Source organism: Hyperoodon ampullatus, assembly GCF_949752795.1.
Source record: "Hyperoodon ampullatus genome assembly, chromosome: 7".
Taxonomy (NCBI): domain Eukaryota; kingdom Metazoa; phylum Chordata; class Mammalia; order Artiodactyla; family Ziphiidae; genus Hyperoodon; species Hyperoodon ampullatus.
Genome location: NC_136920.1, coordinates 70,078,496 through 70,096,723, shown reverse-complemented (window position 1 = coordinate 70,096,723; position 18,228 = coordinate 70,078,496). Strand labels below are relative to the sequence as shown.

Sequence of the window (18,228 nt, the reverse complement as noted above, 5' to 3'; positions counted from 1 at the left end):
GACCCACAGGACCCAAATTGACTCTCTCCTCCCTGTCTGAAAGCATTGTTCCACACTGCAAAGAAAGTAGAAATACAGGTCCTTAAAACTTTCTTGTAAAGCTAATTAGAGTAAAATCTCCTGCATTCAACACTCTCAGAATAATGAGAGTTTTAGCTAAAGTAAATTCCCAGGTAACTGAAACATACTCTAAATGGAAAACACACATTTTAAAAAGCCATTTTGGATGGAAACCCTTTTAAAATGCATGACATTCTCCTCTTAACCTTCTCTGGATGACTCACAGCTGTCATCAAGAGAACATCAGTCACAGTGTTGCATCCTATGTAAGGGCCTGAATTAGTTGGACTGTTTACCTCCACACCTGCTGACCCCAACTTCTGTGCTTTTGAGCTCTTGGTCCATTGTTTTCAGTTAGCATATTAGTTATTCATATTCAGTTGACTATGAGATCCTCTTAGTCAGAATCTCAGGATCACATTTTTGGGTTGTGATGGTTTCTTCTGGTCATCGTTAATGTATCTGCCTCTAGCCCCAGGCCCAGTCTACCTAAATTTTCACCTGCTAATTCAACATCATCAGGAAAACGATAGACACACATTCAGTAGAACTGGCTGGAGCAAATCAGAAGGAGGAGGGTTAAGAGAAGGATCTGAGTGTCTCTCTTATGAGTAATGGTAAAGAGCTCTAATGCATTTTCCTGGCCCTTTTTCTGGCCCTCAACTATGTCTTCTATAGAGGGCGTTTCTGGATAAGTGAGTGTTTCTATAATGTTAAGGAAGTTTGAGACAGATCATAAGTTTAAAAGAGGGTCTTGTATAACGGTGCTGTCCAATAGAACTTTTGGCAACAATGGGAATATTCCAAATCTGTGCTGTCCAAGACAATAGCCACAAGCCACATGTGGCTCTTGAGCACACAAAATATAACCAGTGCAACCAAAGAGCTGAATTTTAATTTAATTTAATTTATTTTAATTAATTTAAATGTAAATAGCCATATTTAGCCAGTGGCTACAGTATTGGATGACAATCTATAGTACAGAGTAGTGGATAAATGCATAGATTCTGGAGCCAGACTGCCTGTGTTCAAATTCTGGCTCTCACACTTATTAGCTGTTTCACCATAGACAAATAGTTCAAACTTTTTGCGCCTCAGGATCCTCCTTTGTAAAATGAGTATAATCATATTGCTTGTTTAATGGGGCTTTGTGAGGATTAAACAGGTAATAAACATAAAGTGCTTAGAACCGTGTATGGCAACTAGTAAGTGCTATATACATGTTAACCATTGTCTTACATTGGGTTTCTTCAGAGGCAGAACCCAAGACAAGAATTTGGGTACAAACCATTTATTTGGGAGTTGTACCAGTAAGGGAACAGGGAAATGAGACAGGGAAGGGAAGATAACCATTATAGAGTATGATAATAAGCAGGTTACTACTGCTGCAGGTAATTGAGGCTTTATCCTGCTGGAGATCCTCTGGAACACTTCAGAGAGAAAGCCTCAGAATTATTCCACCCCCAAAAATGATAAGTTATTTATCCACCAACTCCAGTCCATCACCAGTTTAGGGGTGCTCCCACAGGTGCTAACTCCCCAGCACATCTTGGCCAGTCCTGCATGGCCAGGCTTCTGTGGCCTGAGAAAACTCCCAGATAGAGAGTCATAGGTGCTTGCAGTAGAAAGCTATAGGTACAAATGGGAATAGTAAAGACTGATGAGGCGCTAAGACCGTCTGCTATAGCCCATTTTATTATTATAAAGAGTCTGCCACTGCTTAATGACCCTCCCTAGAAATAGGCAAGAATAAGTTTCCCATCCATACTGTGTTGTGATAGATTAGCAAACAGGCTGTGATATGCTGATGTCACTTTGTCAATTATTCCCACCCATCTTGACTCATAAGGTCTTTGCTCAGAGTATTTAGAAAGCCTTTCATGGTGCCTGAGTCTTAGGGTCCATTAACTTCAGTGCCTATTTCATCAGTAAGCAAACACCAGAAAAACCAGTACCCTCTAGTCTCTTGCAGCAATAACTCAAACACACACAGAAGCCCTTCCGCTCAGAAGAAAACACAGAGAACACGCTGCCAAAGACTCATTAATGCTGGATGAGCTTGGGGCAGTTGGGGGAGGGGAGATTCCAATCCTGATTTATTAGTTTTCATGACTTGGTTTGTTATTTCTTGTTGAACAGACCCTATTTTCTCATACCTAGCATCTTAGAAATTTCCTTGGCCAAGAAATTACTGGGGCATATCTTCTGTTTATCATTGAAGATAATTATATCAGGCTTTTTTCGTGTATGGGTGTTCTCAGCTATCTTGATAGGTTAAAATTAAATTTTCATACTCGCTCCTGAAAGGCTGGAGGACTATGGGAGATGGCAGAATGTCTCTTAGCAATAATGCTAATTGTTAACATTTGACACTGTATTCATCAGGGTGCTTAGTTGCATACAACAGAATTCTCCAAGCTAATTTAAACAGGACAGTACTTGTTACAAGGTATTGAGTAGCTTACAGAATTTTTTAAAGGGCCAGAGAATCAGGTCCAGATGCCACACACCCAAGAATAATATATCCAGGAGAAACTAATCATCCCGCGGAAATGTAGTGGGAAGTCCATTGCTGCTCACCTATATCAGTTTTGACTCCAGGGAATTCCATGGTTGCTCCAGAATATCCAGTTTCCTCTCATACAGCCAACATCTTAAAGTGTTCACTTTTGCCCTCAAAGTCTTTATGAATGCCTCTAATTGCCAGTGCCTCAATTTTGGGTGGAATTCTAGCTCCAAGAGGACCTGAGAAGAAATGTTTTTTCATTTTCTAACCTCTGTAAAAAGGCTTGCAAGAAGGGGTTCGATGGGAACTGAGTAAATCACATATACCTTCATTTGGATGTCTAATAAGCCTCTCTATCTAACCATGTCCAAAAAGAATTTTGGGTTTTTTTTTCTGTCCAAGTCTGTTCTTCCCTCACTTTTACCCATCATAGTAAACGGCAGCACAAATAACTCAGTGGATTCAGCTCAAAATGTAGGTATCATTCTTAATTCCTCCTTTTCCTTCATCTATATCTAATCCAGCGATTAGATACATTAACTATTACTCTACTCCTATTTACTCTCCCACCCTAAAAACATCCCCAATCCATCCATTTATCTGTCTCCACCAATATCTTAGTCCATTCAGGCAGCTGTAACAAAATAATAACAGACTAGGTAGCTTATAAACAACAGAAATTTATTTCTCACAGTTCTGGAGGCTGAAATCTGAGATCACAGTGCCAACATGGTCAGGGGATGACCCTCTTCCAGGCTGCAGACTTCTCATTGTATCCTCACATAGAAGAAGGGGGCAAGGGAACTCTATGAGCTCTCTTTAATGGGCACACTGATTTCATTCATGAAGGCTCTGCCCTCATGAGCTAATCACCTTCCCAAGTCCCCACCTTCTAATACTATCTCATTGAGCATTAGAATTTCAACATATGAATTGAGGGGTGGGGAGAGATACAAACATTCAGACCATGGCAACAAGGGACCATAGTCCAAGCCACCGTCATCTCTTGCCTGAACAATTCCAGCAGTCTCCTAACTAGTCTCCTGGATTTGACTGTTGCCTCTGTAATTCCTTCTCCACATAACTCTCAGAGTGGTCTTTTAAAAGCATAGATCATACTGGGCCACTCCTCTTCCTACAACTCTCCAGTATAGTTAGGATAAAAAATTTAAATGCTTTTCCATAGCTTTAAGACAGACATGGTCTAGCTCCTATCCATCTTGCCAGCACCCTCTGGTACCAGTCTCCCCTCACCTGTATACCCACACTGGACTTTTTGGAAGCCTTAGAACTAACACACCAAGACCTTTCCACTCAGAGCTTTTGCACTTGCTGGTTTCTCTGTCTAGAAAAGTCTTCCTTATCTGTCAATCCTCCCCTTCTATGACACCACACAATACACACACACACACATGTGCACACGCGCACACACACACATCACCATCACTACTACCACGACCATCACCACCACTTTTGATGGCTGGCTCCTTATCACTCTTCAGTTTTCAACTTAAAATCAAATGTCACCTACTTTAAAAAGACCTTCCACAACCAACCTATCTAAAGAAGTCCCTCCAGTCTCTTTATGACATCAACCTGTATAACTTCCTTTACAGAACTTACCACTCTGTGAAATTATCTCTGTAATCTACTTATTTGTATATTATTGTCTTCTTTCACTAGAAAGTAAGGTTTTTGAGAGCAGTCTCCTTGAATATCTTGTTTACCACTGTATCTCCAGTACCTGGAACAGTGCCCAGCACAAAGGCTGGATGTGATAAACATCTGAAGAATCATGGAAGTATGTGAATGCTTACTCTGCAACACTTTGCTAAGTGCTAAGAGCTAAGAGCTCTACTTAGATCATTTTACATAATCCTTATGTATTAATCTGGCTTATCCAGAGAAATAGAATCAATAGGAAATTACATACATAACATATTTACTATAAGAAATGGACTCACGTGATTAGGGAGTCTGAGAAGTCCAAGATCTACAGTCGGGAAGCTGGAGACCCAGGAGAACAGATAATAGAGTTCCAGTCTGAGTCTGAGTCTGAAGGCAGAAGACTAATGTCCCAGCTCACAGACAGCCAGACAGAAAGAAAGAATTCTTTCTTATTCAGCCTTTTATTCTTTCCGGGCTTCAGTGGATCGGGTGAAGCCCACTCACACTGGGGAGGGCAAAATATTTTACTCAGTCTATGAATTCAAATGTTTATCTCATCCTCACAGACACACCCATAAATAATGTACAACAAATATCTGGAAACCCTGTAGCCCAGTCAAGTTGATACATAAAATTAACCATCACACCTAATAACAAACCTATGAAGTAGATACTGTTATCCTTGCTACCCATTTGAAAAAAACAAGGATGGAAAAATTAAGTACTAGCCCAATGTCGCATTTAGTAAGCTTAAGGGCAGGATTTAAGCATAGACAGTCTGACTCCAGAGCCCACATTTTAAATATTTGTTTATTTGCCTCTCTCATAGCAATTATAGATATTTAAGGAAGGAGGAAGCTCTTGACAAATGGTCTCCTGTGATCACCCATGTCAAACAGGCCTGGAGAGTAGAGTGAACTGCAGGCAGCCCCAAACATCTCCCCCAGGTACCCAGCCATAATTGTTATAGAAGGCTCTTGGGGGACCGTATTAACTCCCTTATAGACCATCACATTCCTTTGATCATTTCTTTTCATCCCTTCAGTATATCTGAAGACCATAACAGCACCCTACAACTTTTCAGAGAGGGTGCCTCCAGTCCCAAGACCAGAGCCCAGTCTCTCCTTAGTTGACTACTTCTCCACAGTGAGTAAATTGCATAGGTCAGAGGTGATGTCTGTCTTCCAGAATTGAATGAATGACTGAACTATCAGGTGCATGAATCAGAGGTGACCAAAACTCTTGACCTAAGGGCAGCAAATGTGATATTCCAACTGAAACCAAGTACCAATCCTGAGAAGGCAGAGATGACATACTGTACAAATTTCTGTTTAGAAATAGACAGTGCTTAGAACAGTGCCTGGCACCTAGTAGCCACTCAGCATATATTTGTAAATGAATAATAGTGGTATAACTACTCTTTTTTTTTTGTTGTTAGTTTGTTCTGTTTATTCATTATCACCACTGTCTTGTTAGATCGTTGATGTTTTTGGACATCCAGGTTTGTGATCTGGAGTTAGGGAAAATTGCATTGTTTTATATAATAGAGGGATAAATAAATTAAAGTTCCCTTAGGGCAGTCTGGAAGCAATGAGTGAAAGGAGAAAGAGGAAAGAGCTGAAGCCCCAGAATTCACAGGGGGTGAAGAGCAAGGGAGAAACTCTTCTTGGTAGTTAAGGGATAAGGTGAGGGACAAAAGAATTGAAGACAACAAAAATGCCTAATATGAAAATTTAGCTTACTTACCTATCAAGCTGTGATGTGACTTATTCTTTTATCCCCATATCTTTAATAAAATTGATTATAATCTTTTCTGTTTTGTTGGTCTGGATTTTTTTGAGGAAATCAAGGAAGGTATTGAGTTTTTATCTCAGAGTTCATATGAGGCAGAATCAAAGAGAGCACACACAGAAGCTGGAACCGAGAGATAATAAGGCATGAAATAAGGGTTTGAGCTGACTATCTTGTAAGGGGTTGTAAGGGGTTGGTAGACCTCAGCTCAGATCTGGGCTACACCAGCATTAGGAAAGCCACTCAGTGAACGGATTTCTCTAGATTATTGCCTTCCATCAGTAGCTATGGGAGTCTTCCTCTACCCTTCTGCCTCATGAGATCCCATTGGAAGTTGTTCACTGAAAAATCTTAATGCCATTGCATCAACCTCTTTGAACTCACTGTGCCTGGCCCCAGCTCACCTGTGACTCACCAGTAGCTCATAGCAAAAGAAATCCAGTAGAGGGCAAAGCTCTCACCTTCCCTTCCTTATTAAGAGCTTCTGTGTTCTCATGTGTCATTTGGTAATTGAGATTGTCAATTAGTCACCTCATCTCTGGTCCTCATTTTCCTTTCTTCCAACTAAACTCAACCATCAGCCCACACAATGGAAGTCAACAAAATGAGGTAACTGCTTTCTACGTGAGTCACTGTGGGTGACTCTGAGAGCACTGTGGGGCAAGTAGCCAGAGTCCAGGCAAGCATTTCAGCCATCCAAGAACTGGCACGTGGCCCAAGAAACACTCTCACCTGATGACGGACTGGTGGGATGAGTCTTGGAGGAAATAGTTCCCAACAGCAGGAGAAAGAGTCTCTTGGCTCATGCACAGCAATGCTCTTCTCGATTAAAAATGTTGTCATCATTCACACTGCAATGTAAAATCCTTTTTACGTCGTGCTCACATTTCTACAAGTTTCTATCTACCCTGCATATTAAAGACAGGACCCTTCCATGAAAAGGTGGCATATCTAAGTTACTGTTCGGCCCAAACAGCTCTATATAATGGACAGAAAATGGCTTGCTGTCCCTCAAAGGGTAAATGCAAGGAGGGAGATTTCCATGAGCTATTTTTCTTTGCTGAGCACTCAGAGGAAAATTATAAGTGGTTGGAAGAAGGCTTTGTTCTCTAAAAGACTTTTAGTTATTCCTGAGAAATCCCTCTGCTTATTCCCAGAGAGAGGTCATCTCTTATATGCTGTGAGGCAGACAGGGATCAGCAGCCAAGGAGAGGTGCTCAGAGAGATTTCCAACTAATGCAGCCAGAGGAAAACTGCCAAAGAAGCAGGGCTCCTTAGGATAAAGAAATTGAAGGATATTTGGGGGATAAAAATAAATCCTTTTTGAAAATGAAGGGATGTTATATATACAAATTGCCCTGTACATCGAATTCTGAACAATGGTGTCACCAGGGCTGGCCGTGCAGACCAATGACACAAAGATCTTCTCAGATATGCTTGCTGGCCCTTTCCTCCAAAGGTATCTATCCTGTTTCCATCTCATTCTCATAGGATTTTCCTTAGGGGGCTCATAAAGATTTCACTTTAGTCATAATCCTGGTGGACCTGGGTTGGACCTTTGGGATAGAAGACCTCTGTATAGGGATTGGAGTAATACAACCTTTAGTTTGTATTCAGAGACTGGCAGAAGAAAACTAGGTTGTCCAGCCTGGTAGTGTCTAAGAGGGCAGATTTTTAATTCCAGAAGCAATCAGCATTGAGTGTCAGATCTCATTGGTGAAACACAGTGATCAGGACTCCACAAGGGGAGGGATCACTCAAGAGTCTGAGTCATACTTCAAGTCATAGGGTCTGGATCTCACCCCAACACCCAACCAGAAAATTGGGGGAACTGGAAGCCAAAATCCCCCCCTCCCACTCTGAAGGTGCTGAAATGAGGTCGAGAGCTAGGCAGCTGATTTGTGGGGACCAACACATTTCAGGACTAAGTGTTGCATCATAAGAGAAGTAGGGAGAGCACTAATTGGTACTAGATGAAACAGGGGTTCCTAGTTATAACTATTAGCAAAAAAAAAAATTATGGTCTGCAGGGAGAGGATCTAAAAGGACCCTAATTGGAGTTGAGCAGCTGGCAAGTGGTCTGAGGAGCATGACAATTCCAGGCCCTCTAAGACGGTAGGACAGCCACTATTAAGATAAATTGTTTCTGACTTACTTCACTCTGTATGACAGGATCTAGGTCCATCACGTCTCTACAAATGACCCAATTTCAATCCTTTTTATGGCTGAGTAATATTCCATTGTATATATGTACCACATCTTCTTTATCCATTCCTTTGTTGATGGACAGTAGAAACTAACACAACATTGGAAAGCAACCATACTTCAATAAAAATTAATTTTAAAAAAAGATAAATTCTGCCATGGTGAGACTATCCTACTATGGAAGATTCGCAATTAAAATAGACAGCCAGGGACTTCCCTGGGGGTCCAATGCTTAAGAATCTGTGCTCCCAATGCAGGGGACATGGGTTCGATTCCTGGTCAGGGAACTAAGATCCCACATGCTGCATGGTGGGGCCAAAAAAATAGGCAGCTGGCAAATACAAGACAGGGGTTTGGCAATGGTTTTGTTGCAATTCTTTTTTTTTTTTTTTTGTGGTACACGGGCCTCTCACTGTTGTGGCCTCTCCCGCTGCGGAGCATAGGCTCTGGACGCGCAGGCTCAGAGGCCATGGCTCATGGGTCCAGCTACTCCACGGCATGTGGGATCTTCCCGGACCGGGGCACAAACCCGTGTCCCCTGCATCGGCAGGCGGACTCTCAACCACTGCGCCACCAGGGAAGACCTTGTTGCAATTCTTAAAGAACTCTAGAACAAAACCCAAGAGACCCAAAAGACTAGAGTTCTTGGTTGAATTTTAGATAGTTAAAACTCAGTCAGGAGTTTTGTGAAGTTTTGTATGTCTTGTCCACCCTTTCCTGTTCCATCCCCAATCTCACCCATTCTGTCTACCAATAATGCACTTTAGTCCCTGCACTTGGCACAGTTATATGTGTGTATTCACTTCAGAACGGGTAGTTCAACAGCAAAGCCAGAAGACGGCCTCACTCAGCTATTTCCCTGGGCAGGCAGTTCCTTTTCAGGTAGGGGCACTTATTATACCAATAACAATAGTAATAATAATATTGACAGTAACAATAGAAGATAACATTATTTCATGATTTCATACATCTAGGCTAAGTGCTAGCATTTGTTATCTATTGTATTAATCTTCACAGCATGTGTTATCTATTTTATAAATCTTCACAACAACCCTATGAGATATGGTCCATTACCAGTTCCATTTTACAATGGAAAAAATTGAGACTCAGAAAGATTAAGCAATTTCCCCAAGTTTCGATGGCTAGTAATTGAGATGTGACATATAAAGAAAACTGGCTCATTCAACACTCACTCCAATAGACTCAGAAAGATTAAGCAATTTCCCCAAGTTTCGATGGCTAGTAATTGGGATGTGACATATAAAGAAAACTGGCTCATTCAACACTCACTCCAATTCTTCTCTGGTATAACATGCATCACAGAGGCTGGAAAATTAGAAACAGCACTACCCAGGCACCCTCAGAACTGGACTCCAGGTGCAGCCTAGGGTCTCACGAGCAACACCTGGAGGCAGAAATGACTAGGGGGAGCCTCTCTGTGGTTTCTTCGTGTGTTTCTTCTGGAGCAGCTGTGTGGGAATTCAGTTTCTGGTCCCCAACGTCACAGGTGCAGCAGCAGTAGAGGCAGCGGCATCCCTTGGAACAGACTTGTGGTGTGCTTGAGTGTTTCCCCAAGTTGTGTTCTTAGCTGGGCAGTAACCAGGCCTGTCATTCCTTGGCCTCCCCAGTGTCTTCAATCTACCTAATCTCCCATAACAAACACATTTCTGCTTAGAGTGAATTTTGTTGTCTACAACCAAAAACCCTGAAAACTCACTGTGAGAGCAAGGATTCAAACCCCGGCCTGTCTGACTTGGAGCCCAGCACTTAACGTGGATTTTTTGGGGGAGACAGGGACAATCTTAAATAAAGGGGATTCTTTCAGGCGACACTTAAGCCAACGTTGTTTAATCACTTGAGTCTCTGAGGACGCTAAAATGTTCCCCATCTAACTAACCTCTTTACATTCTTCCCTCACATATCACATACAGGTCCTCCTGCACAGAAGTGTACCAATATGCCCCCCCACACACCTGTTATTTAACCCCAAGGCACCCTATAGTTCCCTAAGCCCAGCATTCAGGACTGTAACAGCTTATTAAATCGTCCCAAATGCCTATTAAAGTGTGGGGTCTGGGAGGCCAGGGTCCAGACCCGTCTTAACTCCCCTCTGTATTCCCAGCACCTGTCAAGACCCCTGGCACAAAGTGAGCACTCAGTGAATATGTGTTGAATTCTCAAGCCTTGCCCCAAATAAATAAATATATAAATATGTGAGGTAATGGGTGTGTGAATTAACCAGATGAAGGAAATCCTTTCACAATGTATATGTATATCGAATCACCATGATATACCCTTTAAATATCTCACAATTTTGTCAGTTATAACTCAATAAAGCTGAAAAATATATAAATAAGTAAATAAGTGTTAAAAAGATGAATTGTGGAAACAATTCCCTCAGTGGTAGCACATAGCAAAGGGCATTTCTCAGGCATTTGAAGGGAAGTATACCCAAAGTCCCATCTCCTGTATTGCAGAAGTTTGTTGCTGATAAACTCTGCATCAGGACTGGAACTTGAGGCAACTGCAGGCAGACAGGTTGAGAGTCCTCAGTAACAAGTGGGTTATCAATAGTGCCAAGAAGTACACAGTTTAGGAAGATCAGTCTGGGTGATAGAGCATGGGATGGAGATTCTTAGTTGGTAAAAAAAAAGGTTAGCTTTTTTCCTCAGCTTCCGCTAAGGTGCTTGGTCCTTCCGAGGAAGCTAAGGCCGCTTTGGGGTGAGGCCCTCACTTCATCCGGCGACTAGCACCGCGCCCGGCAGACCCTGCCTAGCCCTCGCCCGCACCATGGCCTCCGTCTCGGAGCTCGCCTGCATCTACTCGGCCCTCATCCTGCACGACGATGAGGTGACAGTCACGGAGGATAAGATCAATGCCCTCATTAAAGCAGCCGGTGTAAATGTTGAACCTTTCTGGCCAGGCTTGTTTGCAAAGGCTTTGGCCAATGTCAACATCGGGAGCCTCATCTGCAATGTGGGGGCAGGTGGACCTGCCCCAGCACCTGGTGCTACACCAGCAGGAGGTCCTGCCCCCTCCACCACTGCTGCCCCAGCTGAGGAGAAGAAAGTGGAAGCAAAGAAAGAAGAATCTGAAGAGTCTGATGATGGCATGGGCTTTGGTCTTTTTGACTAAACCTCTTTAGTAGCACGTTCAATAAAAAGCTGAGTTCTTTGCAAAAAAAAAAAAAAAAAAAGGTTAGAAAGGATCTACAACTCTTACAATTCTGGTTAAGGGCTTCTTAAATTCCCTGATGAGAAGGTATTGGTGGTTACCCTCGATACACACTGTAGGAGTGTCTAAATAGTCTGTACAATAAGACAATATTGGAAATATACACAGTATATGTTACCTATAATATAAACTACATATACCATATATTATAAAGCATATATTGGCGCTGTTTAAACTATCTCAGTGATTGATGGTTTTTATTTATTATATTGAGATATGAATTCTTGAAGGATATAACTTACTGGCATGGGGTGAATTTCACATAATGATAGTTCAAGCACCTGAAATATTGATTGAGAAAACTAATTTACCAATGCTGATAAGAAATCTTAGTATCTTAACTGGTTGTAATATAGGATTCCCTGGTTGGAAAAAAGAAAGAACAAGCAAAAAGCCTTCTCTCATTTCCAAATACCAATCAATGTATCTCTAGACTTCCTTGGATTTCCTCTTACCTTCTACCACCCACCCATCCCCTTTCTTCCCCACAAACTAAACATAAAATGTACCACTAAACATATAATCTAAGCTAATGGGTATTTCTTCTTGTTTTAAGTTCAGAATTAAACAGCTTTGAAGGCATAAGAATTCAAATGTCTCGTCCTAGCTAAGAAAAATAGTTTAAATGCCTGTGTGTTCAAAGAGAAAAAAAAAATAGTAAAGTTGTTCAAGAAAGGATAAAAATCATTTCTAGTAGGTTGAGATTTAAGTTATAGAAATGAATCAGGTACTTAAATTAAATGTCAGAAATAGGGTTTTTTTTTCATATTCTTGCTAATATGTACACTTTGTGAGAAGCTAATTATATAGATGAGTGTGGTAATTTGTCTTTTGGGTCCAACAGACACTGGAGATGGCTTTGTAAGAACTGTAGGACTTCTAAAGCCAAATCGCCCAGAGCCTTTTCTGTGGCAGGCACTTTGCCAGGTGCCCTAGGGAAAGCAAGAAGTATAAATTTTTTACAGGAACTCGTGCTGGAAATGTATTCTTGATTACTCCTGTGGAATTTTCCAGCAGAGAAAGGTCCATTAAGGTATCGGTCTGGGGAAAATCACTATTTTCTGAACACACCCATACCAGACCCAGTTCATGCAATATCTCCGATTCTTATGGCCACACCTACTTTTCATTACTTGTGCCCCAACCAAGCAGCCTTAACACAATTCCCATGGTCACAGAGCAGGTCAATGAAGCTTCCCCTTTCCCCCACCACACACACCGATCAAGTGGCCCCAGACATAGGGCTGATAGAGAAGGAGGGACCTGCAGAAGCTCTGCTTCTCCCAACAGCTACCTGGTGCAGGAGGCAGTAATGCCACCCGGGATGGGCTTAAACTCATGGGAGAAGATGGGAGGAAGCAAACGAATTGATCTCTGTCTCCCCTTTCCTCCTCCACCCCCTTCAAGTCCCCACATGGACTGTTTCAAAGGTGCAGCAAGAGCTTACTTGGCCCCTCTGTGAGGCCAAGCAATCCATCGGATTTGTTATCCACGAGGTAGTGGCCAACTCAGTTGCACATCCCTGTGTGTTTGTCTTCCCTCCTTCTCTTGCCTCACTTCTTGTTTTCCTTCACTTCTACTATCCTGGGATTAAACTCTCCTCTAAAATGTTAGGATGTTAAGTTTTTGCCACAGATCTTGTTTTCTAGGAAACCTTGCTAAGACAGTCCCAGCAGTGACCCTGGGAAAGCAAACCTCATAGTGGGATTTAGAGTTGGATTATTCACTGATCCAAAGGCAACAGGAACTCTACTGTGGTGGTAAACAGAGTGGTGAGGACCCTTGGCAGGTAGGCCATCAAAATTACTGAGGCTGTCTTCCACCTGTGATTAACTAAGATGCAGAACAGCAGGAAATTGGATATTGAGATGATCAAGTGTCTACTTCAATTTACTGGTTTAATATTATAGGTTTAGCCTGTTTTAGGGTCCAGAGAACACTCCATACACCCTACAGGGGGGTAGTTATTTGTCCTTATCACAATTGATACATACTATGGATATGAGTTTGCTCTCCCTGCTCAGCACCACTTCTCATGGACTTAAGAATGCCTGATCTCTTGATATTGTGTCCCACACAATATTGGCTGGGACAAAGATAGCCATGTTACCTCAAAGAAAGTGCAACGATTGGCTTTCCACATGCCCATCCCCAGAAGTATCATTTACAAAATGGTGGAATGACCTGATGAAGACTCAGATAAGGCACCATCAAAGGGACATTCTGCCATGTTGGGTGCTGTCCTCCAGAATGCAACATATGTATTAAACCAACAATTTAAACATTGTGCTGTGTCCTCATGAGCTAGAAAATGCAGCTAAGCAGTAGAAATAAGATTGGACCTCTTGCCATTACTCTCAATGACCTACTTGTAAAATTTTTGCTTCATGTTTCTGTTGTGGATCTCATGAAATGCTAAAGAATAAAAACTAGATATTTGAACTGTCAGAAGGACAACTGGTTAAATGGCAAAATCTGAATATTACTGATTGATTGACATCAAGCTGGAGAGAAATTTGTGGTGACATGCCATAAAGGTGTCATGAGCATTTGAATCTATGACTTTGGTAAATCTATTGAACAACTTATTCAACAGAAATACTTAAGCATTCAGAGGACTCTAGTTCTCAAAGGGATGGACATTTATCACCAGATGACAGATGATGTTGGAACCAGAATGAACTTTAGCTTGACATTTTGGAGACAGTATGGTGAACAACCTGAGATTCAGCACTTCAGTCAACATGCTTATATTTAAGGATATTTTGGGCACCCCAATTTTTGGCTGTTTGGGATATACATTCTTAAATTCTGTCTTTATGTGCTTTAAACACTTCACCATTTCATTATTTGAGGAACTATTATTTTTGTAGAGTTATTTTATGTCAATAATACATAGAGGGGACACCACTGACATCTTTACTTAGAGAAAATTTATGGACGTTATACTTATAAATTCCTAGGATATCTGAAAGATGGTCTCTGGCAAGAGTTATAAGGGTAAAAAACATAAATCTAGTAACAGCAAATAACAGGGAAGTTATTTAAAATAAAAGGAGAGTTTGAAAAGTGTTACTAGCAAACATTCACTAATGAAATATTCATAAAGTCAGCTGTTCTAAGGACAAAGGTCTGTTTAAAGTTAGAGGATTATATTAATTCTTGCCATTCAGTGGAACTTGTACCATGAAGAATTATAGAAACTAAACCTACAATAAGATTCTGTTAAAAGAAAGGGAGGGCTTCCCTGGTGGCGCAGTGGTTGAGAGTCCGCCTGCCGATGCAGGGGACGCGGGTTCGTGCCCCGATGCGGGAGGATCCCACATGCCACGGAGCGGCTGGGCCCGTGAGCCATGGCCGCTGAGCCTGCGCGTCCGGAGCCTGTGCTCCGCAACGGGAGAGGCCACAACAGTGAGAGGCCCAATTAGCTAAAAAAAAAAAAAAAAAAAAAGAAAGGGAAATTTTTTAAAGACCCAGCAAAAAAAATGAATCAAGAATGTCTGTATTAAATGAGTTAGTAGCCAAAAAACTACCAGGATGTCTAATCTGCAATATTAATGAATGAATGAAATACTTTCTGCTTAAGCTGCCTCAAAGTTTTCAGCCAGAATCTTCTCCCAGAACACAGTTTTTAAGTTCAAATATTAACTGGGCTTGGAGAGACAGGTCCTGTTAGGCTCAGTGTTGTAACTGTATTGTGTATAACCTTCCACTCAGAGGAGGAATATATAACTATTCAAACTTTTTTAGAAGCTTTCTTAAAGCTTCTAAAAACTTTCACTGGTTCTTGGTATAAAATGTGTCCCATTAAAACTGGGCTTTTGTGCAGTCTCTTTGGAGAGGTGATATGCAGCTGATGAAGAAATTAACCGGAGATCCTGAGAATATAATTCTATTTTGTGCTCTGTAGCATTCTGGCAGAGTTACTGTGTCTGCTGCCAAATATTCTATTCATGGGGCAGAGCTGTTCTGCGAGCTTGGCAGGGGGAGATAGCTCTGTGTATGTGAAGATGACACAATAGCTGGCTGGTGGCAACTGACATGCCCATTCAGACTTGCCAAGTGAGAAGGTATAGGAGACATGGATACACTGGCTGGAAATTCAAGCAAGGTTTCACTGTGGTCAGTATACCTGTATACTGTATAGTGTACAGATGTACAGGTGTAGTCTCTATATACATGCTCTAATTCTAAGCTTTGAAGTTTAGAAACTCAAATTTTTTTCAGTTTACTCAGAATTGACCAGGCTTGGGGAACTGACCCTGAACCCCCATGAATTAAATTCATCAAAGGCTGATGCATGTAATTTACAATGAAAGATATGCCTTCCTCTTTCCAAGGACCAGAATTTTATGTCACTCTCTGGAGCTCACTCTTCCTCATTAAGACACCTGAGGAACTAAATTAGTTATCAGAATCTTTCTTGGTCAGCAGAAAAAACTGAGGTGCAAAAATTTGATACCCAACAGGGATATTTCATCTCATCACTGGCAAAGCCTGGTAAGATCCTGCTCTACAAAAAAGGTTACTCTGTTGGTCAGGATCCTCTGCCAGATACAGTCTTTGCGCCCCTTGGGTAATGCCAAACTGATACTGACAAATTCGTATCTTCCCGTTTTCCTTTTTACAGACTTCATGTGGAATAATCCTACAAAACACAACTTCAAACAGACTGCAAAATTTATGTTTATTCATGCAAATATTTATTTATTGCAAATATTATGTTTTCTTCCCCAAAAAACCTGGGTAGTACTGTTAGTCAAAATCACAATACTTGGTGATAAGTAAGTGGTGGTTGTCTAATAGGGTAAATTCTAAAAGAATCCTCCAGGTGCAAGGTAGAACAGGTTTTTAAATTACTTATGTGGGTTGGGGAGAGGGCAAAGATGACTTAATGAGGTAGTCAATTACTTTTGCTGTGAAGCGTCAAATTCAAGAGGTCATGTGTCTTTTGGACTTGTGGCCATATTTTCCCACACGTTTTGACACTCAAAATGCTGTTAATACTGAATGTTTGTATCCTCCCAAAATTCACATGTTGAAGCTGTAACCCCCAGTGTGTTGGTATTGGAGGTGGGGCCTTTGGGAGGGAATTAGGTTTAGGTGAGTTCATGAGGATGGGGCCCCCATGATAGGATTAGTATCCTTATAAGAAGAGAGAACAGTGTTTTCTCTCTCCACACACTAAGAGGCCATGTGAGCACACAGAAAGATGGTGGCTGCCTAAAAGCCAAGAGAAAAGGCATCAGAATGAAATCTATGTTGCCAGCACCTTGATCTTGGACTTCCCATCCCCCAGGATGTGAGAAGTAAATTTTTATTGTTTAAGCCACCCAGTCTATGTTATTTTGTTATGGCAGCCCAAACAGACTAAGACAAATGCCATCTGCAATAAGATCACACACATTGTTATACCCACATTTCCTGAGCAGTTTTTGCAGAATTTTTTGCTGGCCCTTCTGGAACAAGCAGATCAATTCTTTTTTTTTTTTTTTTTTTTTTTTTTTGCGGTAGGCGGGCCTCTCACTGTTGTGGCCTCTCCCCTTGCGGAGCACAGGCTCCGGAGCACAGGCTCAGTGGCCATGGCTCACGGGCCCAGCCGCTCCACGGCATGTGGGATCTTCCCAGACCGGGGCACGAACCCGTGTCCCCTGCATCGGCAGGCGGACTCTCAACCACTGCGCCACCAGGGAAGCCCAAGCAGATCAATTCTTAACCACTATTCCTTGGCATGGTGAGTTGGGGGAGGGTAATGCTTAAATCCACCAATAAGTAACTGCAAATCTCTTTAATGGCATCTTGGAAATCTTCCAAGCAGAAGCATAAATGCTCTGGGTTCATTTATAGGTCATAATTTGTAATTTGTCTCCAGGGTTTTTAAAAAGAAGTATGTATTTATATGCAGATTGATGGTTCAGCATCTTTAACCCTGACTAAATAGGTTTGGGACAATGTATAGGCTACTAAAATTCCTGTGGTGGACATATGTCCTGAAAGCCTCTTCAAGCTCACTACTCTTAGGGGCTTCACGGAGTAAATCATTGGCTCTATGGAAATTTCATCAAAAAGATCAGGTAACAGATAGATCTGTGGGCACCTGTGTTATAGTTGAAATATGAGATATTGTTTCTATGATCCCATGACAGGTGTTTGTTTCCTAAAACATGCCAGGCATTTTGCAGGACTCTTCACCTCCTTTAGTGTCCAAAGCAAGCCTTTGCAGTAGGTAGTATTATATCTATTTTATAGCTTGAAATATCCAAGCTGAAAGACAGTAATTGACTTTCCAAAGATATATATCTAGTACAGACTAAAGCCAAGATAGGAACTCTTAATCTTTACATTCCATTTTCATTCCCTTTTCACCAAATCCAGCTGCTTTGTAAATCAACCAAAGGTTTAAAACATTATAGAAGTAGCCAACTGATTATGTACTAAAAAGTATCCACTAAATCTAAGAGTTACCCCAGCACTACTAATTAACAGAAAAGGTTCCCAAAAGATAAGCTTCTTCCTCACCTACTTACCTGGATTTGCTTGAAAAGACCCCTATAAAAAAGGGTGGAGGACATTTTGGTAGGGAAATGGGTCTATTTCTGTGCCCAAGAAAACCCAACACATAGTGTTAGAAAGAGCTGCTTGATCTTTTTCTAAAACCTGAATTTGTAATTGATCCTAGAAAGAGACTGCAATAGGTCTCTATGTCTCTCCCAGAAGACCACTCTTTCCATTTTAAAAAATCCCTACTGTTTGCTCAGTTATTC

General features: G+C 41.5%; 1 protein-coding gene across 1 annotated transcript; it reads left to right on the top strand.

The window, feature by feature from the left end:
* Positions 1-10,903: 10,903 nt before the first annotated feature.
* LOC307056164 (large ribosomal subunit protein P1-like) lies at positions 10,904-11,404 on the top strand. The gene has a single exon (XM_079708709.1). The coding sequence runs from the start codon at positions 11,021-11,023 to the stop codon at positions 11,363-11,365; it is 345 nt and encodes a 114-aa protein (XP_079564835.1). The 5' UTR covers positions 10,904-11,020; the 3' UTR covers positions 11,366-11,404.
* The last annotated feature ends 6,824 nt before the right edge of the window (positions 11,405-18,228 follow it).